Source organism: Siphateles boraxobius, unplaced genomic scaffold (genome assembly GCF_051911475.1).
Source record: "Siphateles boraxobius isolate OS27281-9 unplaced genomic scaffold, OSU_SipBor_1 122, whole genome shotgun sequence".
Taxonomy (NCBI): Eukaryota; Metazoa; Chordata; class Actinopteri; order Cypriniformes; family Leuciscidae; genus Siphateles; species Siphateles boraxobius.
In genome coordinates, this window is record NW_027508725.1 from 17,855 (window position 1) to 45,563 (window position 27,709).

A 27,709-nucleotide genomic window follows, 5' to 3' on the forward strand; every position below is an offset into this window, starting at 1 on the left:
GACGTCGTTTCTTCCTGTGACGTCATGACGCTCATTTCCTATCTGCTCTTCTCAGTTTAAGTAATGTTTTGCTAACTTTGAGAAGAGCCAGCATTAGAAACGGTAATTTGGTCTTTACAGTGAATTGTTTGTAAGTATTATCGCTGCAGAACTTATTGTTTAGTGAGACTTTCTCCCATTCTCCTGTCGACGAGTAACGTTAACGTTAACGTCAGTTAGTTGAGATTCATGCAAGCTGTTTGCAGGATTGAGAACTCGTTTTCCAATACTATATACTTTCAAGGACGTAGATGAATTCAGTGCTAGATACAATATTAAGACGTACGCAGTAATGTTTGCATGCAGCACTGAAAAGGCATGTTGTATTGCTGTGTTTTGATTCGCAGTGATTGATGTAATGCTCCAGCGAGCACAGATGTGATGTCTGCCTCTACAGTCATTGAAGATGTGGAGGATGATGTGGAGTTTGTGTCTGTAAGTGTCACTGCCTTGATTTCTAATTTGAGTTATTAGGACAGTTGTGTGGATCTGGGTCTTCTCACTTGAGTGTGTATAGTACAGCACACTGATTTCAGCATGGTGTTTCAGGAGGGCCCTCTCAGACCAGTGCTGGAGTGCATAGACCTGCTGAGTGAAGGAGAGGATGAAGGAGGCATTTCAGCCGCAGACACCGTGAGTTTCTTCACACGCCGACTAGAATATAAGAGTTAAAGGTGTTGAAAGGTTGTTCATCATTTGAGCACCGCCATGTTGTTCCACAACACAAAAAACACATTCAGCAGAATGTCCAGGCTGCTCTTTTCCATCATGTTTCGTACAGCCGGTCTTCTGAAGCCATACGATATCTTTGTGTGAGGAACAGGCTGAGATTTAAGTCATTATTTTCTGTTTTGTATTGTAGATTTGTGGTGCTTTTGTAACTTAAAGACCCACTGAAGTCCCTTGGAATGCGCAGCATTATTCAATGCGCTGACGTAATTTCCACTGAAACAGGAAGATAGGGCGGGGCATATCGAACAGCTCCTCCCCTTTTTTTAAACGGCTAATAGCGTTTAGTTTATATCACAGCTCAGAGCCGTTGAGTTCTTTAAAGCCGCAGTTTCCTCCTAATCTCCTCCATATCTCTTTATAATACTGTGCAGAACTCAAACGGGTCTGATACGTTTTCTGTTCTGTGTCGACTCGATCACATGATCCGCTCTGTTTCTCTGGACCGGAGCTGCAGCAGTTCATGTGACACTAACGTGAAACCAGACTTAATTCGTGCCAATGGAAAGCATATTTACACAGTCTGAATCGTTCCCTATTTCCTATATAGTGCACTATGTGATATTCACCAAGTAGAAAATAGTAAATATGTGAACAAGTGACTGATTTCAGCCGCAGCTTCAGCGTCTGTTTATAATATAGGGGGCGGAGCTTCTGATTCTATAGAGCATTTGATTGGACAGGAAATCTAATGAATGGCTGAAGTGTAGAGTGATGTCATCGAAATCATTGATCCATATTGGCAGCAGACGAGAGAGACTGTAAGGTTTGAGCGCTTATATCTTCAAAATTGCAAATTTTGTCATTGTTTTGGGGCACACTAGCTTATAGATAACAGTAAGACTAAAGCCCGGGACACACATAACCGACGCCAAAGAACTAGCGCTGATGAAAGTCGACTGTGTTGTCGCCTCGTGCTGCACTTGAACACAGCGAGAGAACTACAGCCGACTGTCAGCTAGCATGCGCGTTCTGCGTCTGCGTGTGAATGAGACAACTGTCTATTTCTGCAGATATATTCGTCATGCAAAAAGGGAACCCTGACACTGCAGATAAACACACCATAAAAAAAGCAATGCGTGCTTACCGTATTGAATATCAATCCTGCTAAACCTTAATTGCACTCCGCTCATGTTAATATTGAAATATTTCCTAAGGAACACTTAGGTAAGATGACGTAACATAAGAACAGCCTTCTATCTGTACCGTTTTGACTTCTTTGCTCGCTGTTTTGCTATTATCCTCATGCACTGACTCGTTCACTAAGCTGAACAGCCAATCAGAGTTCTCTCTTTCAACCCTGACGGCGTCAGACTAGAGCCAACGGTGAGGAACACACCGGGAAAACTACGTCGGCCGACGCTCAAAAACAGTCCGACGTGCCCAGCGGCCGATCGTCGGCTTGGTGTGTCCCGGGCTTAATATATCGTCGCTGTCCGATGAAAACCGCGTATATCCATTTTGCCGATTTTGAGATTTTTCGACGGATAGATTGTCCAGGTTCATTTACGTATACAGTAAGCTCAACGTTATCTAAATGACCAATGAAAAGTTGTGAAATCATGTCATCTGATTTTTACGTATATCCATTTGGTGTCAAAGCTGTCAATCACGCCGCGTATCTCCCACCCTGTGGAGGCATCTCGCCGGACTCGTGAAGTTTCATCTTAAGCGTCTCTGGAAGCTCCGCATTGGATAGCCGAATAACACTGTGAGGTAAAGTATCAGCAAACGTTTGTTTTTGAAAACTGTTCACAAGTTTATTAGATCTTCACAAAATTACGGTAGGACTGTGCAAACAAAGTATCAGTCTAGCATTGCCATGTCAGTGTATTGATTCATTGTCCCTTCATAGTTTGCAAGAGACAACTGAGCGTATTTAATAAACTGAGCGTATTTAATAAACTGAGCGTATTTAATAAACTGAGCGTATTTAATAAACTGAGCGTATTTAATAAACTGAGCGTATTTAATTAACTGAGACGTAGGCTATTAGGGGTGTCGAAATTAATCGTTTCTACGATGTATCGCGATGCAGACGAGGACGATTCGGTATCGGTTCAGTAATAGACCATAACTGGTTATACTGACGCTTTTCTTGCGTCATTTGTCGCGTGTGTGCTTTTTCGCGGTAGCATACAATGGCAGAGGAGGCGAAACGCGAGTGCGAGTAATTAAAAATGCTCCGAATAATTTAAAAGCCTACATCTATTCTGGGCACATTTCGGCTCTAATGAACAACGTGGTAGGCACGACCTGGAGAAGACACGCGCTGTGCGCGGTTATGTCTCGCACACATAGAGCGGATTTCAGTATCCGAACCCGATGGTCAAATTACAATTATTCTGTGTTGTTACGCGTGATTATAAATGGATGATCGTTACCTTCAACAGCGGGCTCGGCGGCGGTTGATGCGCGCATCTCTATGGTAACATTATACACTGATGAATGAGCGCTGCTTTTAAATGAACATTTCTTTACAACAAAATTGATTTGACACAATTTCATTTACTAAATGGCATAAACAGGCTTTACTCCCTTGAAACTTAAACTGGAATGTCACTGTTTCTGTCAGTGCGACTTCCCGAACAGGCGAACACGTGCGCGCACGCACACTTCACTTTTGGAGTAAAAATTTAAATTGCAGTTGCAGTGCACCGCGATGCATCGCGATATCGAATTGAACTGAATCGATGACATGATAATCGTAATCGAACCGAACCGTGAGACCAGTGTAGGTTCACACCCCTATAGGCTATTTAATAAACTGAGTAGTGTTGTCAAAAATATCGATATTTCGATAAATATCGATACTGAAATATCTGAACGGTACCAATACTAATTTCCCGAAGTATCGATACACCAATACTAGCCGAGCAGTCACTTTCACTTCTCTCCAAAGGCGCGTTGACAAACCCCACACGTGACGCACTCGTCTCATTCGCTCTGGTTAAATAGCAAAAGTGAATGGAAAGATGGCGAGTGCGGCGTCCCCGCGACCGGCTTTGGTTGATTGATAAAGAACACCGCGAGCGGGCATGTCGGAGTCGGAGAATGGCGTGGACAGGACACGCGCTACACACCGCGAGCGGGCATGTCGGAGAATAGCGCGGACACGCGCTTCACACTGCGAGCGGGCTGCGGGCACCCAAAAGATTGTTTGACTATCAATAACCCTCTCATCACTCATTTTGTAAAATTATTTTATAGATGAAAACAGACTTAAGGAATTGGCTCCAGGGGTACCATTTAGCAGCATATGCTCAGCATCAGGGGTGTTTGTTTTTTGGACAGACCTGCACCACTGCTAAAAACATCCTAAAACACTGTAACTCTTCTCATTTTAACTTTTCTGAAACATTAACCAAGATGGCCTAGTATTGTTGTTGATACGAGTCTGTGTTTCGTTTTTTCACTGTAATTCTTAAAGTTAACATAATCTGACTGAGGAATCGTAGACAAGTAAATATTGTAACTGTGGTCAGATGTAAATTAACTTGTGTCTGTTTAACTTTATTCAAAAATTATTATTTAATTCTGCAATTTGCCTTCATTAGCGATTATCATCAATTTGATTACACATATACTAATTAAACTAAACTGAGCTAGACAATGGCATCTCTGAATTCAATAATGAAATGCCTTTAACTGAAAATTGAACGTTTAACCTTATTATTATACATTACTGACACTCTATCCTCCAATTTGATACAGTTAAGTGCTTCGACACAATCTGTATTATTAAAAGCAATATATAAATAAAGGTAACTTGACTAGATGCTGATCCAGTGAGCATTGTTTCCGCGTGTGATGCACACACGTTTGCGTTTAAATCTGTTCATTAAATTAAGTTAATGTATTAACCAGCATTTATGACCGATGACCAATGCATTTGTTACAGTATATTTTAATCTTTGATAACAGTAGGTAATAAAAACACAACGGATCATGTTAGCTCTGGTCCAATGAAAAAATATTAACAGATAGAACTCAGGACATTTTTGTTCATTGTCATGTTCTAGACTTGTAATATTTAGCTTTAAATAAAAAAAGACCCCCTTAATATTGTGGCAGTTTTTTTCTCTGTGGTATCGTAAATGGTATCGAATATCGATATTTTTCAAGGTATCGTATCGAAGTTAGAAATTCTAGTATCGTGACAACACTAAAACTGAGCATAGCCTATTCATCTGTCAATATGAAACGCGACTTGGTCATTCTAATTAATGATCGGAAGAACGCTTATCGACCACCCTTACTGTAAAATATGCACGTATGTTTCAATTTAAACTCGATTTTGGTCAAATGTGGATTATATCATTACACTGGCAAGAATATGGTTACATTTAAAGATGCCGTACCAAGTATGCAACGCTACGTTCAACTGCTTTTGAAATTACGGTGTTTTTTTTCACTTCCTGAAAAGTAACCGTTTTGGACATACGTGAGTTTCATCGGGCAGCGACGATATTCATACTAAAAGCCAAAAAAGTCACTTTTGATTTCATGGGGACTTTAAAGGTCCCATATTGTACAACTTTCTGAAGTTTTATTTTAGGTTTTGATGTCATTAAAAATATATATTTGCGGTATAAGTACCAAAAACCATCTCAATATATGTTTACAGCTCCTTTCTCTGGAGCTCTGCCAAGAACAGGTCGATTTTGGCCTGTCTACTTAATATTCATGAGCCTCTCTTCTGATTGGCCTGTTGTTTTCTGAGTGACCCACCATTGGTGGGGGTGGAGACTGAAGGCGGAGACTGAGTAGGTCTGACATCACATTTATACCGAACTCACAACGGCTCGTGAAAAGGCACAGCTACTTTATGCAGGCTTTGTTCATTTGTCTGTGGATCGACTGTTTTGAAACTTATATGGTAGTTTAATAGCCCCTAAACCTCTGTTATCATTAAAAAACCCAGGAAATTTCAGTTTTGACAATATGGGACCTTTAAAGCTGGCATGAAACGCCAGTTGCGATAATCTTTTTCTTCTGTATATTCTCTATATTGTGACGTACAGTAAATCTGCGTGAAATGGCTTTTGGAACAAGGTAGGGCGGGCTTGGTTGTATCTGTGGGGAATTGATCGGATGGTTGTGGTTTGCTATTGGTGGATCTCATGTGAGTGACAGGTTGCCCCGCCCTCAACATATATTATATGTGTTGCTTTGCAGGCAGGTAGATTTCCAGGAACAAGATTGAGCACCTGTGCCTATATACAGGGCTGGGTAGGTTACTTTTTTTGGTAGTTAAATTGTAGTTGTAGTTACTGATACTGAGTGACATCTGAATCAATCTGAGTTAACTTTATTGGCCAAGTATGCAAAACACTCAAGGAATTTGTCACTGGTATAAGGCGTCCCACACGTATATGCAATGTATGCAATGTATTATAATAGTTGCAACGACCAAATACAGTGCTTAGCAGACAACAACACGGCAACAAAAAGTATTAAACATAATAACAGTGCACTTAATTGTGGTACTACACAAGAGAGAGAAAATAGAAATAACATGAGTGTAGAAATTAAAGCTGCCGGAAAAAAGCTATTCTAAAATCTGGCAGTTTTTTGTTACGCCTTGCAGATGGTAGAAGTCTGAAAAGTCTTATGTATGTATGTAAGATGTAAATTTTATGTTATCAGACTACTTTTAGATTACTTTTGACTGAACTCATTTATCACATTGATTTGAATAGGATGATCTTGTACCATATTGATAAAAATATACAAAGAGAAAGAAAATATATTCAGATTTTTGTTATTAAAAAAATTTAGTGCATTAAAAATTACGTTACGTAAGGGTTTTGTGAGTTTAATGAAAAGCTTTTAATTAAAATCATGACATTTTTAAATGAAAATAAGTAATTTTAAAATTAAAAAATAAATAAAACGCTTACTAAAAAGATTTTTTTTTTAAATTGTTATACTTTTAAATGTTTTTTCCTTGAAAAAAAATTCCTCATGCCCTAAAATAGCTTTAATGTAACTCGACACCCTTGCCTCATTTACCTATAACAATGCCTCAAATGAGCCCCGCCTCCACTCACTCACTCAGCTCAGAGATCCACTCGTTGACGATCACACGTTGATCTGATTGGTTACAAGGTAGTTTGTGATGTCAGAAACACCAGCGATTTCAAAGCGTGTTTTTGAGACTGTCTTTGGTTCACTGCAGTTTTAAGGAGAAAATACTCAGCAATGCTGTCGACTTATGAATTTACACATGGTTTGTCTTAAAGCATATTAAAAACACCACATAGACATATAAACAACATTAAAAGCTTGATTTTCACCACAGGGGGACTTTAAAATTTTGGGGTGTGCTAAATAAATATATCGGGTCAACAGTGGCGGCTGCTGGTCTTTCAAAGAGGGGAAGCTGTATGAATGAATGAACAAACGATCTAAAAAAAAAGATATTAAACTCGACGGAGGAAATGTGGGAATTAGGTTAAACTGAAACAAGGAATGTGGTGTATAATTGTGTGAAATGTATGATGAAAATTGGCTAGCAATTTCGCCAAGCAAATACCAAGAAATAGGTTGCAGCAGTTTGTCTTTCGACTACACTTGCAAAATCTGCGATGGGACTGATCTCGAACAGCTTCATCAGCGACTTTTTAATAGTACAAAATCACTGTCAATCAAAAGGAGATGCAGTCTTTGGACGGACCCGCCAATCATCACGCAGAAGCCCGGAGTCCAGCCCCGCCCACTCCTCCACCACCCCAGACCCGCCAAACATCACGCAGAAGCCCGGAGTCCAGCGCCGTCCACTCCCCCACCACCCCAGACCCGCCAATCATCACGCAGAAGCCCGGAGTCCAGCCCCGCCCACTCCTCCATCACCCCAGACCCGCCAATCATCACGCAGAAGCCCGGAGTCCAGCCCCGCCCACTCCTCCACCACCCCAGACCCGCCAATCATCACGCCGAAGCCCAGAGTCCAGCCCCGCCCACTCCTCCACCACCCCAGACCCGCCAATCATCACGCAGAAGCCCGGAGTCCAGCCCCGCCCACTCTTCCACCACTCCAGACCCGCCAATCATCACGCAGAAGCCCGGAGTCCAGCCCCGCCCACTCCTCCACCTCCCCACACCCGCCAATCATCACGCAGAAGCCCGGAGTCCAGCCCCGCCCACTCCTCCACCACCCCAGACCCGCCAATCATCACGCAGAAGTCCGGAGTCCAGCCCCGCCCACTCTTCCACCACCCCAGACCCGCCAATCATCACGCAGAAGCCCGGAGTCCAGCCCCACCCACTCCTCCACCACCCCAGACCCGCCAATCATCACGCAGAAGCCCGGAGTCAGCCCCACCCACTCCTCCATCACCCCAGAGACTGAGCGTCCGTGGGCGGGGCATAATCGCAATGACTTCCGGCGGCAAGAGCGACAGTGACCGTTGCCGACAGAATGTGGGCGTGTCAAGTGACACGAGATACGCGACAAAAGTTCAGAAATTTCAACTATATGCAAATGAGAAGCGATTTTCGCGAGTGACAACCAATAGGAAATAAGACCTTCAGTGGAGCTTACGTCACCGTCTCGAGTGCAGGCAAGAAGAGTTCGAGGACGATTTCACTGTTTTATATGATTTGACTGTAACCACATACATTGATATAATAAAATGATGCATGGAAAAGAAACTGTCGACAGTCTCAGTGAGTTTAATTCATACATTTATAGTTCGAGTGGTGTAATTTTATGATACAAGTTTAGCACTGCTGCAGTTCATTTTACAGTTTCGCCTGCATTATGTTGACTATTAGGGACAATAAAATTGATTTGTCAAATTCGAATAACGTTTTATTAATTTATGACAGTATGAGTGAGTTTAATTTGTTGATTGATCGATCGTTAATCTAGTAAATGATTTAATCCACTTAACACTGCTGTGGTAATATAAAAACACTCTCTGAACAGCATACTGTTACTTTTAACTAGTCAAATTAAAATTGTATAGTTGTATATATCACTTGTGATGGTATTTTGTATAGATTTGGCCAGAAGTGCAGTCTACTACTAACATTAGAGCGACAGCACTACGAACCCCCACAAGCGACTCGCAGTACAGAGCCTTGCGACATAGTCAAGTCAAGTCATCCTCATTTATATAGCGCTTTTAACAATGTAGATTGTTTCAGCAGCTTTACAGAGATAAACATATACTTTAAGGTAACAGAGATTGGTTTGGTTTTATAGTGGTTCTTGAAAAATGTTTTTTCCAGCTAAAGTTAGTTTTGATTGATTCACTTCCGTCTAAATGATCATTTGTTATTAAATTAGGGGCCGCTAAGACGACACCGTTCTCTCTAAACAGACTTTAATCGTGAACCTGTGATAGACGCTGATGGCGTTCACATACGCATTAACAATTGATTCTATAGTTATGTGCGTTTGAATATATGTGCGCAGGTTTGTAATTCCTTATAAACCATGCCTAAACAAACTACTTGTCTTGTCTATAAATTTTGATGCAGAATTTTATTTTATCTTATCACTTTGGGTAGGTACGCGAACCGAAAAATTCCACAACGCTTTATCTGTAGAGTGGTATAGGGATCCTCCATAGGGAGAGGCTAGTTGGCACTTCAGCACTGCATTGTCATCAGGTCCAGGCGAAAGTCCTTCGTCAGATCTGGAAACGGCCTGGATCCGGCAGGCTGCGGGAAAACATCGGGATAAACAAAGACACCAAAATTAGCGTAGATGCCATTCTTCTTATGATGTAACGAGTACATCAGGATTTAAGGGAAGTGTTCCCAGTTCCGGCTGACCTAATCTAAGCAGCCTAATATTGAATTATAGAAGTCTATAGAGTGTTATGTGAATGCTAGGTCAAAGAGATGTGTTTTTAGTCTAGCTTTGAACTGACAGACTGTGTCTGCTTCCCGGACAATGTTAGGAAGATTGTTCCAAAGTTTTGGTGCTAAATAGGAAAAGGATCTACCGCCAGCAGTCGATTTATATATTCTAGGTATTATCAACTGGCCGGAGTTTTGAGATCGCAATAGACGTGAAGGACTATAATGCGTTAAGAGCTCGCTCAAGTACTGGGGAGCTAAACCATTTAGTGCTTTGTAAGTAATCAGCAATATTTTAAAATTTATACGATGTTTAATAGGGAGCCAATGCAGTGTTGACATACAGTGACAAAGTCTTTGGCGGTGTGAACGGGGTTTAAAGAAATCCCCACTGCAGGTCAAAGATCTTCAGCTGACATAAAAAAGTTGGGGAATCTCTGCATTGCATGTAAATATGAAATAACGTGAATTTGTGCATTTTAATGTATCTGAAAGACAAAAGCCTTCCAAAGAATGTAATAAATGACTGTTTAAATGGCTGTTTTTTATATTGTAAAATGTAATTTATTCCTGTGATCAAAGCTGAATTTTCAGCTTCATTACTGCAGTCTTCAGGGGCGGGACGGTGGCTCGGGGGTTCGGTTCGAGCCTCTCTGTGTGGAGTTTGCATGTTCTCCCGTGTCAGCGTGGGTTTCCTCCAGGTGCTCCGGCTTCTCCCACACTAAAGACACCAAAGACATGCAGGTTAGGTGGATTGGACATGCCAAATTGGCCATAGGAGTGTGTGTGAGTGTGCGTCAGGAAGGGCATCCGGCGTCAAACATGTGCTGAATCCATTTTGTGTGTGTGTGTGTGTGTGTGTGTGTGTGTGTGTGGATAATTATGATGAAGCAAACCCTGCAAATATAAACTAAGTCTAGGAAAATATAGATTACTCCAGTCTTCAGTGTCACGTGATCCTTCTATTTCTATTATGAAGAATTTTGAAAAATTCTATTATCTATCATTCTAATATGCTAATTTCATATTATTATCAGTGAAAACAGTGAACATTTTGATACTTTGATGAATGGGAAGTTCCTCCGAAGAACAGTATTTATTTGAAATGGAATTTATTTAAATAATGTTCTTTACTGTGTAATGCATCCTCATCCAATGTACAGTCAAACCAACATTTATTCAGACACCTTCAACATTTCTCACATTATCACAGTTTATTCGCTATAGTTTAGAAAATGGTAATAAAATATTGACAAGAACTCAGTTGATATTTCACTGGTTTTGTCCGTCCTTCTGTTAGACTGTCTCACACGTGAATTACGTTGAATATCTGTCAGCTGTTAAATTTAACTACACAATTAGATAATACCAATTTAGCTCAACCAGTTACCAAGCAATGCTTCATGTACTTCAGTCTGTGGTGTAAAAGATTGCATTAGCAATTAAAGAAAAAACACTTCAGCAAAACATGATCAGCTCAAAGTGTCTGAATAATTTTTGGCCCCATATTTTTATTAATGTTACTGGTAGTCACTGTATGAAGAACTTTTGGTTATAATATGTCACAGTTTACTGTATTTTGCTCTCCTCACTTACATAAATGAACTATAGTGTCCTGCACACACTAGTAAAAGAATATCAAAAATGATATCTGGTGTCTTAATAACTTTAGTTTTGACTGTATTTCTTTTAAAGAAGTGTTTTGTGTGTTGCTCAGATTGAGGATCATGTGGACCGTCAGCGAGCTCACGCTGTGTCCACGCTGGACCGACTGGCTCGACAGGTCGCTGTGGAGAAGCAGGAGAGGGCTGACAAGTGCAAAGCGTTCAAGGTTTGCCTCTTCTCTTCCCTAATGGAGTTGAAATAAAAAAAATGCAGTTGTTGTATATACAGGTCCTTCTCAAAAAATTAGCATATTGTGATAAAGTTCATTATTTTCCATAATGTAATGTTAAAAAATTAAACTTTTCATATTTTAGATTCATTGCACACCAACTGAAATATTTCAGTTATTGTTTTAATACTGATGATTTAGGCATACAGCTCATGAAAACCCAAAATTCCTATCTAAAAAAATTAGCATATTTCATCCGACCAATAGAATAAGTGTTTTTAATACAAAAAAGTCAACCTTCAAATAATTATGTTCGGTTATGCACTCAATACTTGGTCGGGAATCCTTTTGCAGAAATGACTGCTTCAATGCGGCGTGGCATGGAGGCAATCAGCCTGTGGCACTGCTGAGGTGTTATGGAGGCCCAGGATGCTTCAATAGCGGCCTTAAGCTCATCCAGAGTGTTGGGTCTCGCGTCTCTCAACTTTCTCTTCACAATATCCCACAGATTCTCTATGGGGTTCAGGTCAGGAGAGTTGGCAGGCCAATTGAGCACAGTAATACCATGGTCAGTAAACCATTTACCAGTGGTTTTGGCACTGTGAGCAGGTGCCAGGTCGTGCTGAAAAATGAAATCTTCATCTCCATAAAGCTTTTCAGCAGATGGAAGCATGAAGTGCTCCAAAATCTCCTGATAGCCAGCTGCATTGGCCCTGCCCTTGATAAAACACAGTGGACCAACACCAGCAGCTGACATGGCACCCCAGACCATCACTGATGGACCCCAGTCTTCCTCCAGACTCTGGCACCTTGATTTCCGAATGACATGCAAAATTTGCTTTCATCTGAAAAAAGTACTTTGGACCACTGAGCAACAGTCCAGTGCTGCTTCTCTGTAGCCCAGGTCAGGCGCTTCTGCCGCTGTTTCTGGTTCAAAAGTGGCTTGACCTGGGGAATGCGGCACCTGTAGCCCATTTCCTGCACACGCCTGTGCACGGTGGCTCTGGATGTTTCTACTCCAGACTCAGTCCACTGTTTCCGCAGGTCCCCCAAGGTCTGGAATCGGTCCTTCTCCACAATCTTCCTCAGGGTCCGGTCACCTCTTCTCGTTGTGCAGAGTTTTTTGCCACACTTTTTCCTTCCCACAGACTTCCCACTGAGGTGCCTTGATACAGCACTCTGGGAACAGCCTATTTGTTCAGAAATTTCTTTCTGTTTTACCCTCTTGCTTGAGGGTGTCAATGATGGCCTTCTGGACAGCAGTCAGGTCGGCAGTCTTACCCATGATTGCGGTTTTGAGTAATGAAACAGGCTGGGAGTTTTTAAAAGCCTCAGGAATCTTTTGCAGGTGTTTAGAGTTAATTAGTTGATTCAGATGATTAGGTTAATAGCTCGTTTAGAGACCCTTTTCATGATATCCTAATTTTTTGAGATAGGAATTTTGGGTTTTCATGAGCTGTTTGCCAAAATCATTAGTATTAAAACAATAAAAGACCTGAAATATTTCAGTTGGTGTGCAATGAATCTAAAATATGAAAGTTTAATTTTTTATCATTACATTATGGAAAATAATGAACTTTATCACAATATGCTAATTTTTTGAGAAGGACCTGTACTATCACTTGACATTGAGTGAGCATATGCTTCTGTAGAAGCCACAACTTTCTACTTTCTCAAAGTACTTATTTGCATATTAATATATAAATTAATCTTTTATAATAATCTGTAGGTATATTGTTTGTATTTATCAACAGGTAAAAGTTTTAATTTATTAAACGTGTTAAATTATAAAACACGAAGTGCTTTAGAAAATAATGCAGTGAAATTAAAACATTTTAATATGCAATTTTTATATATATATATGCATGCATGCATATACACGTGTGTATATATATGCATGCCTAAATAATATAATTTTATATTTTACCATCATATTTTTTCTGATTATTTAATTTGCAATGCTTCATTGGAGCATTTATCACATCTGAATTTTTTTGTTGTTGCTTTAAATCAGTTTATAATGTTGTGATTCATCTCAGAGCAGGTTGGTTGGGTTTGTTACTTAAACAAGTTTTGAACAATTATATTTAATGCTTTGAAGACAATGAATTGTGAAAACATCTGAGATAAATGTGTAACCATATGCGATTTAAATGTTTAACGGTGTTCATTTTTGAAACTTTTTAATGCACTTATTCAGTAATGCCATTAAAACCTTTAAATTCTGTTCTGAGTGATTTATACATTTATAAATTAAAACCAGGTCGAAAAGGGTGAACTGTTTAACAAAACCAAGTTGCATCACTTATATCATTTTCAAATACTTCTTTGCCTCAAATTGAAGTTTCCAATATAAAGTAAAATTATACATGTAATTGTTTTATGGCTTGTAATTCTTTTTTCTTTTTCTTTTTTTTGTAATGCCAATGGAGATTGGGATTAAATTGGGAAAAGTGCCTCTGAAACCCAGACCACGAATGAGATTCTCACAACAGTGTTTTGTGATCTGTACTGTAGGAGAAGATTATTTCACAGCAAGCACATGGACGACACGAGCTGGCGGTCAGCCGGAGCAATAATGACAGAGATAATGCCAAGCGTTGTGTGGACATTTGGCTGAAAATGCCAGGTCTGTAATGTTGTGAAACTCCAGCTAATATGAGTGTGTGTGTGTGTGTGTGTGTGTGTGAGAGTTTGGTTCTTGTGCTCATGTTGTCTGGGTTGCTCAGGATTACAGCCAGGAAGCATTAACTCCTGCCCACTGTGGAGACGCAGATCGGCTCCTGGTCCAGCGAGGGTTTCTCCACAAACCTGCCCGGTCATCAACTGCGGCAGAGTCTACGACAACGTGCCTTTGCTTGAGGGACATCTGAAACGGTTGCAAAATTGCTCAGATTTCTTATATTTACAGTTGAATTTAAAAAAAATGCACATTCACAACTTTCCTGTAGCTCAAACAGTAGAGCGTTGGCACTTGCAACGCTTGGGTCATGGGTTCGATTCCCAGGGAAAGCAAGAACTGATAAGAATTTAAATAAGAATGTAAATTAAAGCAAGTACCGATAAGAATCAAAATGTGTACCTTGAAATGCAATGTAAGTAGCTTTGGATAAAAGTGTCTTCCAAATGCATCAATGTAAATGTAATTTTTTTTTCACTTTTGTTGTTAGCTTTGATCATTCACCCTGTGACCCCACGGTCACCCTGAAAGGCAGCCCGTCTTCTGTCTACGCGTGTGTGGCCTGTGGACGCCACTTCAGCTCTAAAGAGTCATGGACAGAACACCTGGAGTCAAAGGTTTTCATTTTTATTAATATTTTCAGCTTTCATGATTTTATTGATGTTAAAATACATTTTTTTCAAAGTTAACATGTTAATGCATCAACTTAAACTAAATATTAGGGGTGCTCCGATCAGGATTTTTGGGGCCAATCACCGATTACTGGAAGCTGTATCTACCGATACCGATCACAGGGTCTATTTGGAGCCTTCTATTTACCATCTAGCATTATTTATTAAACTACATTTAACAACAATGTACATCAAGTATTACAATTAAGAGAACACAACGTGTCATGAATTGACACCTGTGTATTTATTTGTCCAGCATATTAACTTAGCAGCCCGTGCTTGGTTATTGGGAACAGCGTAGGAGTTGACAAATACAACTTTCCTGTAGAATATAAAATAAAAGATAAAAGACAGAACATCTGAGTCTTTAAATTTAGCTTTAGACTACTTTAAACTAAAAACTGCAACAAAAAAAGCTATAGCCAAAATAATGTTTTGAGTCGGCCAGCCATCAGTTTTTCTAATACACTTAAAGGACCACAGTTAGTAAAGTGCACAGCAACAAAAAATACAATTAACTAACAACTTCCATATCTGTCTCTATCTATAACTTTGCTTTTTTAAATATATTTTTTGAGGATGCTCAGTCAGATTTTGTGGCCAATTAGAGAGGGAGAGTGAGGTAGAGAAAGAGAGAGGGGGGATTAGATTAATTTCTCTCCCAAAGCTTAGGCCTACTTCTTAAGCATCCATTTTTTTGGTAAATTTTGGTAAAGAACCTTTGCAAAATGATTTTAAACAGATTAAGAAAGCCAGCACTACTGGTCACATCTATGGTTAGATTGATTTGTTTAGATCCAGTGAAGTCGTGTCCCACCACTTTTTCTCAGGATGGATATTGTCCCCCACCACTTTTTGAAACATTGAGGCACGGATGTACCTAATACAAATAAATAAAACTTCTCCAGTTAACTAGCAGAGCATTCATTTAGTTTGCTATTAAATAAGAGATCTAGCGCTAAAATGTGTTGTTTTTGAAATCCAGCTGAGCGCTTGTTGCCGCGGCGATCGGTGTCATGGATACAGTGTCTCTTGTGGCTCACGCGGTCTTCACTCGGGCACGCGCTTCAATCTATCGCCGTTGCAGAGACTGAAATCACAAAATAAAATGCACACAAATGTGTCCCGTCTTGATATACTGTAAACACTGATGAACATATTCAGTTTTGATGGGAGAAAAAAAACTATACGAGTGCGGATTAGAACCCGTAACCTCTGACACGCTTGGCAAAAGATCTAACGTTACCACTAGACCATTCAAGAACTTGCGGATCGATGGATTTATTTACGGCTTGAACAGAGAGGCTGCACAGTTTGACAAGCGGCCAAGCATGGTACCCACATTACACATTGCTAATGAATTGTCTTTTTCACACAGCTTGTAGAATTGCCAAACCAGTGAAGCCATTTTTACCAGGGCGTAAAAAATTGTCTCGCAAGTTTTGAGCCATCTGATCTGGCTTTTCTGGATCGGCCTTTATAGACCGATGACTTCAGTGTTTGCGCAGCGACACGGATCGAATCGCGGAATCCAGCAACAAATGTAACTTATACTGTAAAGCGGAACGTCACGCAATTTGGCCATTTTTGAATGAATAAATCAAAAGTAATGATACAATGAATCAAATCTCGATATGTACTAAGTGTCTACGAATAATAAAGCTCAAAAAGACTGTTATTGAAATAAACTCTGAATGTGCTGCGTGTTTCTGTGAATGAGCGCTCAATGTGTGCTCTACTACACACTGACGCGCGCGTGACACTCGTGGTGTTTTCAGCGTCTATGAGGAGGACATGCACACATTTGAACTTCATTACAGAGCTTTTATGAGAGTCACTTCACAAGAATTTTACCATTTCATTTGATAAAACTATCGTCATTCATTCGTATCATATACACACTCACAAACTTTAAAGTCTTCATGACAACCTGTCAAAATCAAAGTTTTGTATAACTTGAAGAAAATATAACAGAAATATATTACTACTGCACAGTAGAGTATACTTCAAGTAGGCATAATAATAATAATAATAATAATAATAATAATAATAATAATAGTTTATGAAAACACACAGAAGCTCAAATGTCTTTAATTTACAACCCACCAAAATAAAAGTTTGTAGAGATAAATAAAGTAACTCGAGGGAATTATGAAAGAAATTGCATAGTAAGATGTACTTTTTAAAATAATAATAATCAAATGTATTAAAACTGAATTTTAAAGGAATATCACACAAGTTTTTAAAAAGTAATTTTTTATTTGTGCTTATAATGTTTGTCTTTTATTTGTCAGCTGATAAAACCTGTGCTTCAGGGGGGGTGAGGGGGATGGAGGGGGGCGATGGGGTACGGGGGGCTTGGGCTGGTATATCACAGTATACTCACTACAAAAAACTAGACTACACCACTGGGTACGCCTATAATAAGTGTTTATATACGGACTATTTTATCCCGGGGTCGTCTCGGCTGCGGAGTAGCCCAGTGCCTGCGTGACTCGCCATAGATATTAACGGAGAGAAGTTCCGTCTACAATGTTCTTCCGCAAGACACGTGCCGTTCATTTATTGACGAACGTAGACGTCACGCGCATTGCACACTGATGGTGAAACGCGCCAATTACGAATTCACGAATTAAGGCATATAAAAATGATAAAAATGGTCTCACGAAACACAGAGCCCCTTCCTCCAACGTCTTTTCAGCGGTTATATTTTCCTCTGTCGAGCGATTACTCTCATGATCGCTCGACAGAGGAAAAGGAAATTATTATAAAATGCAGAAGGTAAGGAGTGTGAGATTTCTGCTTTTTGTTACAACTATAAACTTTGACAATGAAAAATCTGTATCAGTTTATTATAATACTCTAATCTTTTAAAATGTAATGCATACATTTGAATGTTTAATGATTTTTAAAAGATAGAAAGATGATAATAGACAGATAGACAGATAGATAGATAGATAGATAGATAGATAGATAGATAGATAGATAGATAGATAGATAGATAGATAGAATATGATTCAAATGTAAACAGATAGATTGTATATAATTCAAATGTAAAATGCTTAAAATTACAGATTAAAATTACTGTCCAAAATCCATGAAAATCCTGAAATTTGGCAATGATAATTAATATATTACAGGTATTTCTGCTGCAACCCAGAAAGCTTTTGCTAGCCTTGGTCCATTACAACCACTATTCATCAGCATGCATTGTTAATCCCATGGCATGTAGCAAAAAAAAAAAAAAAAAAAAGGTGCAACCAAATCATATGCTGTTGCGACCAAATGAGAAAGTTGGTAGCACCAGTGCAACCAGTGGAAAAGTTAGTCTGGAGCCCTGCTTTATTCTACACTGCTCTTTCCTTCCTTGTAAAAACGGTCGGATGGTTTCCGGGTTCTGTGAAGCCAGTCCCTCAAAAATATGCAATGGGCTCAGATTGGTTAGCTGGCCCAGTGTGTTGTGATTCGCTAACCGCCTAGTGCACATTTTCAGGAAACGTCACGCCCCTTACCTTTACTGGTAGCCTAGTTTGTGCTTTGGTGTATTATAAACAATGGCGTCCATACCAATAAAACCATACCAATTTGACCCCGAATCAGACCCAGAGAATGTTAATGAAGATGATCGAGCAGAACCTGTTCAAGAACGACGGTTAAACGACGTTTCAGAAAGGTTTGTTTTTTGTTGTCTCATTACCCTTTAGATACGTTGTTATTTAATTGTACTAATTATTATAGTATTACAAAAAAATAAGCTTCATAAACAAGAATTTCATATAAGCGTTCTAACAAATTATACTACAGTCCTCAAAGGGATTTTTTGGAGTAAAGACTGCGGATCTATAGTGATCTTTTCTGTATGCCACCGTTACTTTTGTATTTTTAGATCGATTGCAGCCAAATATCTGTCACCAGAACTATAAACCCAAAACGAACACTTAACATTGACTTTAACGTTACTACAGTAAGTTAGCCAAATCAAACACAGAACCATGTTTAGCATGCCTGTAGATAAGCAAGCGATAAACAATACATAAAAGCTCTAATCAAATAATAATTTACACTAATTCCAAGTTCGTTGTTGAGATTAAAAAAAAGTTTGTAACGTTAGGTGTTTGTCGAATAACGTTAAGTGTGAATGAGCATTTAACAAACTGGTTTGCAGAGCCAAACAGCGTTGTCATTTGTTTACTTCCTTGCTACAACGTACAATTAACAATACGAACTATTGCAGGAAAACACATCGACGAAAAATAAATCATACTTGCAGGTTGTGGCCCGTAAACAACAGCTTCTGTTCTTAAAACTGCTCCATTTTTCAGGACAAGCCGATGTGCGAATCCTACATTGAACTCGCCAAGATTGTGGAAGCTTTCCTCCGTAAAATGTGCAGCACAGAGAGCGAGATCTTGGTAATAATTAAACATTGATCCCTAACTCCCTCGTCCCTAGGAAGGCTGAACAAAGTGGACCTGCAACCGGAATGAAAATAACAGCAGCATTTCGCAGGCATCGTGACAACATCTCCAAAACAGCAATATAAAATGGCCTCGCCCCGCTTAAGTATTCTCGGAGGAGGGGTTTATGTAAATATTGGGGTTTACTGACGTCAGCAACTCTGGAGGAATGTCTTGTAGTCCAAAACCGGCTGTTTGCTGTAGTCCTTAGAAATTGAATTTTTTAAAAGCAAATATCTCCCTTTGCTTTGAACTTTGAGCGCTGTAACTTTGCAGATGTTGTTTATGCTCAAACAGCAACATTACACACTAGCTAAAGTTAGATTTAAAAGATCTAGGACAAATGTGTTGTGCAGTATTACCTGTTTAATATTTTTACTTAATTGTTCTTTATAATGGAAATGATAAGAAGAAGTGGCATAAAGTTTGCTTTGTCTCTTGTGCTTGATGTCATCTGTAGGTGTCCTCCTCTGACGCTAATGGCCACAGCCGTTCCCAGACCTATCAGCTGATCGTGTGCTTTGCATGTCCCGCCTGTTACCTCCTCTTCAACATCAGGGACGAATGCCTTCAGCACATGTCTGCAAAAAACCACTTCACTCAGTCCATCTCTCTCTGTGGTATGTGCTCTTCAACAGTCAAAACTACACATGCATCATGATGTTTCCAGGACTGGACAAGATAGCTAAAAAAAATACATCTTGACATTTTTCTCCTGTATCTTTGATCAATTCCTGTTTGTTCAGAAATATCGGCATTCAGGTTTCTGATCAAGTTTTATCATATTTTGAACATTTTATTTAACCTTGCATTTCATGTTTTTGTCCTCCAGAGGCAAAACCATCAGCCGCGCCCGTGCCAGTTCCACGGTACGCCAAGAACCGGTTAATCGCTCTATGTAAGGATATCAGCTTCAACGTCAAGTGCACAGTCTGCTCGAAGGTGCTCGCCTCGCATATGGAGGCCAGAGCACACTTCAAGTGAGTTTATATTGGTGCTTTCTTGGATTTAAAAGTGCTCCAATTTAACAACTACAGAATTAAAATTTCCTGATAATTTACTCATCCCCACGTCATCCAATATGTTCATGTCTTTCTTCAGTCGAAAAGAAATTAAGGTTTTTGAGTAAAACATTCCAGTATTTTTCTCCATATAGTGACTTCAATGGGGTCAAAAAGTTTGAAGGTCCAAATGTGAGTTTCAGTGCAGCTTCAAAGTCTAGACACGATCCCAGCCGAGGAATAAGAGTCTGATCTAGACAAACCATCGGACATTTTATAAAAAAAATTAACATTTATATAGTTTTTAACCACAAATGCTCATCTTGCACTAGCTGTGATGAGACACACATTACGTAATCACGTTGAAAGGTCACGCGTGACGTAGGAGGAAGTACTGACCCACTGTTTACAAAGCGAACGTGCAAAGACGAAGTCAAACGCCATTTACAAAAAAGATCAAAAAATAAAAGGTAAAACTGATGTCGGATGATTTTGAAGTTGGAGCAGAAAATGAGATGAATGAGTTTTTCCACTACTCTACATTTCTGAAACACATGTTTCCGGAACACATGTGACCTTTCAACACGATTGCATAATGTGTGAAGTCGTGGACATGCAAGACGAGCATTTGTGGTTAAAAACTATATAAATGTTTTTTTTTTTTTTTTTTTTTTTTTTTTAGAGAATAACTGATGGTTTGTCTAGATAAGACTCTTACTGTACGTTCACACCGCTGCCGACTTGAGCTTCCAAAGCTACCGGAAGTCATTCATTTTCAATGGAAGCTGGCTTCTCTCAGCTGCAAGGAGCGTCAAATCCATCGGTGTCGCGTTTTGAGCGTCAATCAGAAAGTTGAAAGCAGCTCAAGTAGAAGTACCTTTATGGTAATGACTTTGACGCGGTTCAGCGGCAAGCAGCGGCAAAACGCCAGCAACCAATCGGAAAATTACGTTCTTCGCGCTGGCTGATTCCGGAGAAACACATGATGTAAACTTTCGTTCCTACCAAAACATTAGTTCCGAGAAAACGGTGGAGAAGCTAATAATCGCCATTGCTGGGTTTCCTATCATTTATATGACGTTGTTTGCTTATAGGGACCAGTTACAAAAGAACGAGGCATGGGATAAAATAGTTGGGATAGTTTACATTTTTGTTCTTAAAGTTAAACTTATTTTAACCTGAATGACGCGTTTTTTAAACCGCTGTGACATGCGCGAGACGCGGCAAAAGACACAAAGCTCGAGCACACAGTCTACCGCGTGTTTACATAGTTAAATAGAAAAGCAGTGAAGTGGAATGCAAATACACCAATCTCATGTGACATTTCATGTTGTGACACTTCTCTTCTCCCTGCTACGTCAGAGCGACCAAAGCGTCAACAAGCTTTCCCGTACTTTTTGACAAGCGTCCTTGACAGGGCGGCCAGAGCTTCGCTCAAGTCGGCGGCGGTGTGAACGTAGTTATTCCTCGGCTGGGATTGTTTCCAGACTTTGAAGCTGCACTGAAACTCACATTTGGACCTTCAACCCGTTTGACCCCATTGAAGTCACTATATGGAGAAAATCCTGGAATGTTTTCCTCAAAAAACATAATTTCTTTTCGACTGAAGAAATAAAGAAAGACAAAAACATCTTGACGGGGATGACGTGGGGTTGAGTAAATTATCATGAAATTAATTCTGAAGTGAACAAATCCTTTAAGTGCATCGTTGAGATTCAGGTTTTGTTGTGCACTAACAACTCTATGCTTCTTGTTTGTTTCCCAGTGTGCAATGCAGACATGGCTGCGCTATTGCCACTGCTGATCAAAGCGTGGCTGACATCATGAGGAAGATGGCGGTGATGGGTCAATGCTCCTCATGCCTCAAACCTTTTCTTAGCGAAGCTCAGATGGAGGAGCACAAAGAGCTCATGAAACACGAGGTGGAGCGAGTCGGCAACATGACCAGAGCCCTCCTTTACTACAGCAACTACTGTGAAATCAGAAACGCTCAGAAGGGAGCCACAGAAAACGATACAAATGGGCCTTTAGCCAAGCGAAAAAGACCGGCTAGCTTAGATTCCCACGCCAAACCAGGAAAACGGTTTCAGCTCGCCTGGTTCTGTGAATGCGGTCTACGCTTCACAGAGGAGGAAACTGCAAGAAAACACATCCAAGCGGCAAATCAGATCTTCCATAAATGCGCTGTCTGTGGAAAGCTAATGGGAGAATCGTCTATAGCGCGCTTGCATATGAGCCGGTTCCACGGTGGCGCTCATTTATCCAACTTTCTTTTCCACTGCAGAAAGTGCAAAGTGGAAATGCCAAGGATGGAAGACATCATGGCCCATATTGGTGTGAGCCATAGAGGACACAACTATTACCAAGAAAGAGAGGACGCTTTAGACGACCGTGTCTCGTCTAGTATGTCCCCTAAACCGTCAACAAGTGCGGAAACCAAAATCCTCGGGCCAGCAAGTTCCTCTCGCGCGTCACCTCCGAAAGTCGAGTCTTGGCTCTGTCGGATGTGTGAGGATCTCTTCGACTCCGAGGCGTCGGTGCGAACACACTGCGGGGATTTGAGCAGCCACAGTTTCCAAAGGTTTGCTTGTGGCCACTGTCCACAGAAGTTTTTTAAAGAGTCAACTTTGCGACGCCATTGCGCCAACGAACACGGTGGCGCGATCGTCCTCCGCTACTTCTGTGGACTTTGCGAAAGCATGTTGTATGACACCGAGAACGAGTTTCAGGAGCACTACGACAGTCTGCATAGCCACGATTACTACCGCTTGGAAACTGCGGGGGATAATTCCCAGGCGAGCGCTGTTGAGAGTCCCATAGCGGGTGCGAGTCCTTCCCAACTTTGTCCTTGCATGGGCTCTGAGAAAAGCAAAGAGGAAAGGAAGGAAATTTTCACAAAGTGCATGAAACAGTTGGCCGTCGAAAATAAATGCAGATACTGCTGCCGCCAGTGCGACAAAAACACGACAGCCTACGCGGAGATGAAGACACACATCCTCCTACAACACAAGACCCAGGGCAGTGAGAAGCAGTTCGATGTTCTGTGCAACATTTGCTCACAGAGCCACAAAGATGTGCCCAATTTCCATTCACACTACCATAAGCATCACTGCCAGTCAGATCCTTGCGCTTGTTCCCGACCCAATGCCACAGATGATAAACCAGCCTTTACCGGCAGTGTTATAAACGCTGAGGAGATCTTCCCTCAGAGTAATGGTGAGGTTTATGGAGTATCAAGTTACTGGCTTGGTTTTTCCACCTTAAATGGTTAGTTCACTAATTTCCTGATAATTTACTCATCCCCCAAGTCATGCAAGATCTTCATGTCTTTCTTTCTTCAGTCAAAAAATAAGTTAAGGTTTTTGAGGAAAACATTCCAGGATTTTTCTTCTTCAATGGGGTCCAACGGGTTGAAGGTCCAAATGTGAGTTTCAGTGCAGCTCGACACGATCCCAGCCGAGGAATAAGAGTCTTATCTAGACAAACCAGCTGAGATTTTATAAAAAAAAATTTATACTTTTTAACCACTAATGCTTATCTTGAACATCCACTACTTGACGCTTTATGTAATCAAGTTGAAAGGTCAAACGTGACGTAGGCGGAAGTAATGACCCAGTGTTTACAAAGCGAACGTGCAAAGACCCAAGTCAAACGGCATTTACAAATTTGTTTTGAATTAAGCGTAAACAACGATGTCTGACGATTTTGAAATTGGAGGAGAAAATGAGACTTTTCCGGCTACGTCAGTTTACCTTTCCAACCTGATTATGCAATGCGTTCAAGACGAGCATTTGTGGTTAAAAAGTATATACAGGTCCTTCTCCAAAAATTAGCATATCGTGATAAAGTTCATTATTTTCCATAATGTAATGATAAAAATTAAACTTTCATATATTTTAGATTCATTGCACACCAACTGAAATAATTCAGGTCTTTTGTTGTTTTAATACTGATGATTTAGGCATACAGCTCATGAAAACCCAAAATTCCTATCTCAAAAAATCAGCATATTTCATCCGACCAATAAAGAAGTGTTTTTTTAATACACAAAAAGTCAACCTTCAAATAATTATGTTCAGTTATGCACTCAATACTTGGTCTGGAATCCTTTTGCAGAAATGACTGCTTTAATGCGGCGTGGCATGGAGGCGATCAGCCTGTGGCACTGCTGAGGTGTTATGGAGGCCCAGGGTGCTTCGATAGCGGCCTTAAGCTCATCCAGAGTGTCGGGTCTTGCGTCTCTCAACTTTCTCTTCACAATATCCCACAGATTCTCTATGGGGTTCAGGTCAGGAGAGTTGGCAGGCCAGTTGAGCACAGTAATACCATGGTCAGTAAACCATTTACCAGTGGTTTTGGCACTGTGAGCAGGTGCCAGGTCGTGCTGAAAAATGAAATCTTCATCTCCATAAAGCTTTTCAGCAGATGGAAGCATGAAGTGCTCCAAAATCTCCTGATAGCTAGCTGCATTTACCCTGCCCTTGATAAAGCACAGTGGACCAACACCAGCAGCTGACATGGCACCCCAGACCATCACTGATGGACCCCAGTCTTCCTCCAGACTCTGGCACCTTGATTTCCGAATGACATGCAAAATTTTCTTTCATCTGAAAAAAGTACTTTGGACCACTGAGCAACAGTCCAGTGCTGCTTCTCTGTAGCCCAGGTCAGGCGCTTCTGCCGCTGTTTCTGGTTCAAAAGTGGCTTGACCTGGGGAATGCGGCACCTGTAGCCCATTTCCTGCACACGCCTGTGCACGGTGGCTCTGGATGTTTCTACTCCAGACTCAGTCCACTGCTTCCGCAGGTCCCCCAAGGTCTGGAATCGGTCCTTCTCCACAATCTTCCTCAGGGTCCGGTCACCTCTTCTCATTGTGCAGAGTTTTTTGCCACACTTTTTCCTTCCCACAGACTTCCCACTGAGGTGCCTTGATACAGCACTCTGGGAACAGCCTATTTGTTCAGAAATTTCTTTCTGTTTTACCCTCTTGCTTGAGGGTGTCAATGATGGCCTTCTGGACAGCAGTCAGGTCGGCAGTCTTACCCATGATTGCGGTTTTGAGTAATGAAACAGGCTGGGAGTTTTTAAAAGCCTCAGGAATCTTTTGCAGGTGTTTAGAGTTAATTAGTTGATTCAGATGATTAGGTTAATAGCTCGTTTAGAGACCCTTTTCATGATATGCTAATTTTTTGAGATAGGAATTTTGGGTTTTCATGAGCTGTATGCCAAAATCATCAGTATTAAAACAATAAAAGACCTGAAATATTTCAGTTGGTGTGCAATGAATCTAAAATATATGAAAGTTTAATTTTTATCATTACATTATGGAAAATAATCAACTTTATCACAATATGCAAATTTTTTGGGAAGAATAAAAAAAAAAAAATTATATATAAAATGGCAGATGGTTTGTCTAGATCAGACTCTTATTCCTCGGCTGGGATCGTGTCGAGACTTTAAAGCTGCACTGAAACTCACATTTGGACCTTAAACCCGATGAACCCCATTGAAGTCACTATATGGAGAAAATCCTGGAATGTTTTCCTCAAAAACCTCAATTTCTTTTCGACTGAAGAAAGAAAGACATGAACATATTGGATGACGTGGGGGAGAGTAAATTATCAGGAAATTTTTATTCTGAAGTGTACTAAGCCAATAGAGCGCTGTCGTGATGACGTTTTTTAGGCCATCCCGTCGGTTTGCATCACCCGATTCCCTCAACAAAAACCCAATTGGATTTTCCATTGGCTTTTGGTTTATTGCAGAAAATACAACAAATGTTTATGATCCTTGCATGTTTTGTCTTCGCGATAATCTTCACAAACACAACTTTTGAATGTAGAAGAAAAAACTCAACGTAGACTGTAAACGAACAACACTGCTATCACATGACTTCAAAATCACCATTACTAAGCTCTTTCAGTGTTAACAAAAAAAAAAAAAAATAAAGAAATAAATTATTTCCAGAAAGTTTAGTTGGATTGGTGTGCAAAAGTGTGGTTGTGAACACATTGAGCCACTTGTTAGCAACCCTTTTCAAGACAAGTAAAAGCTTTTTAAAAAATCACAAGGTGGCATTACTGATGCATTTTATAATATGATAATATCTTGAGCTTGTGTTCACCACTGACCTTATTTCTGGCAAAACCCCCAAAAATCTATTGACTTAAGGATGATGAACCGGAAGTTTCTGGGTTTGGCCTACAAAAATACATCCTCCCTACAGCACAGCATTGAATTATAGATCAGTTATACCAGTCTGGACAAATTTGACTGTTTTTCATGATTTGAAAAAGAACGTGCAATGTGTAATCACAGTAAGAAAATGTGTTTGTTTTTGTTGTTGTTTTTCAGTGGAGTTTCAAGATTTGAAGAATGCCGTTACCTCAAGTGCTCTTGATGTTAAAAAAGAAGTGAGCGTTTCGCAAGATTTTGAAGATGACAGTAGGTCTTCACCTTTCTCTTCTCTGGTTTTTCGGTACTTCCATAATATTTCATTGTAGATTTGCAATGTTCATTTGATCTTAGTAGTGTTACATGGAAAACATGACCAATTTTTATTTCTCCTTAGATACATTTGATCATGACATGAAACTGGCTTTGGCCTTGAGTGCGGATGAGGCCATGAAATCAAAAGAGTTGGATATTGGTGGGTCATCATGATGAACATGAGTCTTTCTGTTACTAAAGATGTGTCGTTTCTGAACCGTGTGGAGGCGGTACTGTATTTCTGTAGAGTTGAGAGTTCACCGTTCATGCATTAATCAGATGTTTATTTTGCCAGCTTTGCATGCATGAAGAGTATTATCATTGTGGGTATGTTTCATTTTTATGGAACTCCGTCTCAGTGTGATATTTATTGTAATAGATGGGAGCACATATATGGTGCTGGGTTAGGGTGTAACCACACAGATGTTGAATTTTGTCACTGCATCTGTCATCATCATGTTAGTATGAGTAATCACTGGCTGGATGAATTATAAATCTGCATACAATTTGATCCGTAACAATATACAAAAACAATATAACTGATTTTTTCCCTCCATTTTCTAATTTTTCAGAAATGGAAGAAGCATTGAAAAGAAGCTTGCAGGAGTTTTGATAAGGAAGAGAAACGGATCTGTTTTCCCACGTCGTCCATGCACTGTAGCCAATAAACATGTATTTCTTTTCTTTCTGTTTTTTCTTTTAAGTTTAAATAAAGGAAAGTAATTAAATGGCGTTTGCCTGTTCCAGTCAGAGCAATATCTCATTGTGTCCTGGTTATTGTCTTTTCTCTGATGTCATCTTGACCCTTAAATGGATCCCACCCTCCTCTGAAATCCCAGAGGAGAACTCCTACACTCGTGTCTGAAGGAGTGAATTACCAGGGCAGTTCCAGCCCATGTTTGGAGATGTTACTCAAGAGTGCTGGAAACCGCTAGAAGGTGGTCGATAGCGCTGAGTCGTCGATTCAGTTCAGAGAATCGATTCCTTTGGGCGAT

The 27,709-nt window shown here is 40.2% G+C and overlaps 1 protein-coding gene across 3 annotated transcripts; it reads left to right on the plus strand.

The window, feature by feature from the left end:
- znf451 (zinc finger protein 451) lies at positions 1–27,446 on the plus strand. 3 transcript variants are annotated; one of them, XM_077223967.1, is made up of 14 exons: positions 7–130; positions 387–474; positions 589–672; positions 11,300–11,413; positions 13,934–14,045; positions 14,146–14,293; positions 14,587–14,713; positions 19,685–19,844; positions 20,057–20,204; positions 21,991–23,441; positions 26,580–26,669; positions 26,797–26,874; positions 27,010–27,041; positions 27,287–27,446. In XM_077223967.1, the coding sequence occupies exons 2-13, from the start codon at positions 421–423 to the stop codon at positions 27,021–27,023; spliced, it is 2,580 nt and encodes an 859-aa protein (XP_077080082.1). In that variant the 5' UTR covers positions 7–130; positions 387–420; the 3' UTR covers positions 27,024–27,041; positions 27,287–27,446. The 3 variants fall into 3 exon arrangements, with proteins under 3 accessions (XP_077080065.1, XP_077080075.1, XP_077080082.1); XM_077223950.1 differs by lacking the exon at positions 27,010–27,041 and having other exon boundaries at positions 1–130; XM_077223960.1 differs by lacking the exon at positions 27,010–27,041 and having other exon boundaries at positions 1–102.
- The last annotated feature ends 263 nt before the right edge of the window (positions 27,447–27,709 follow it).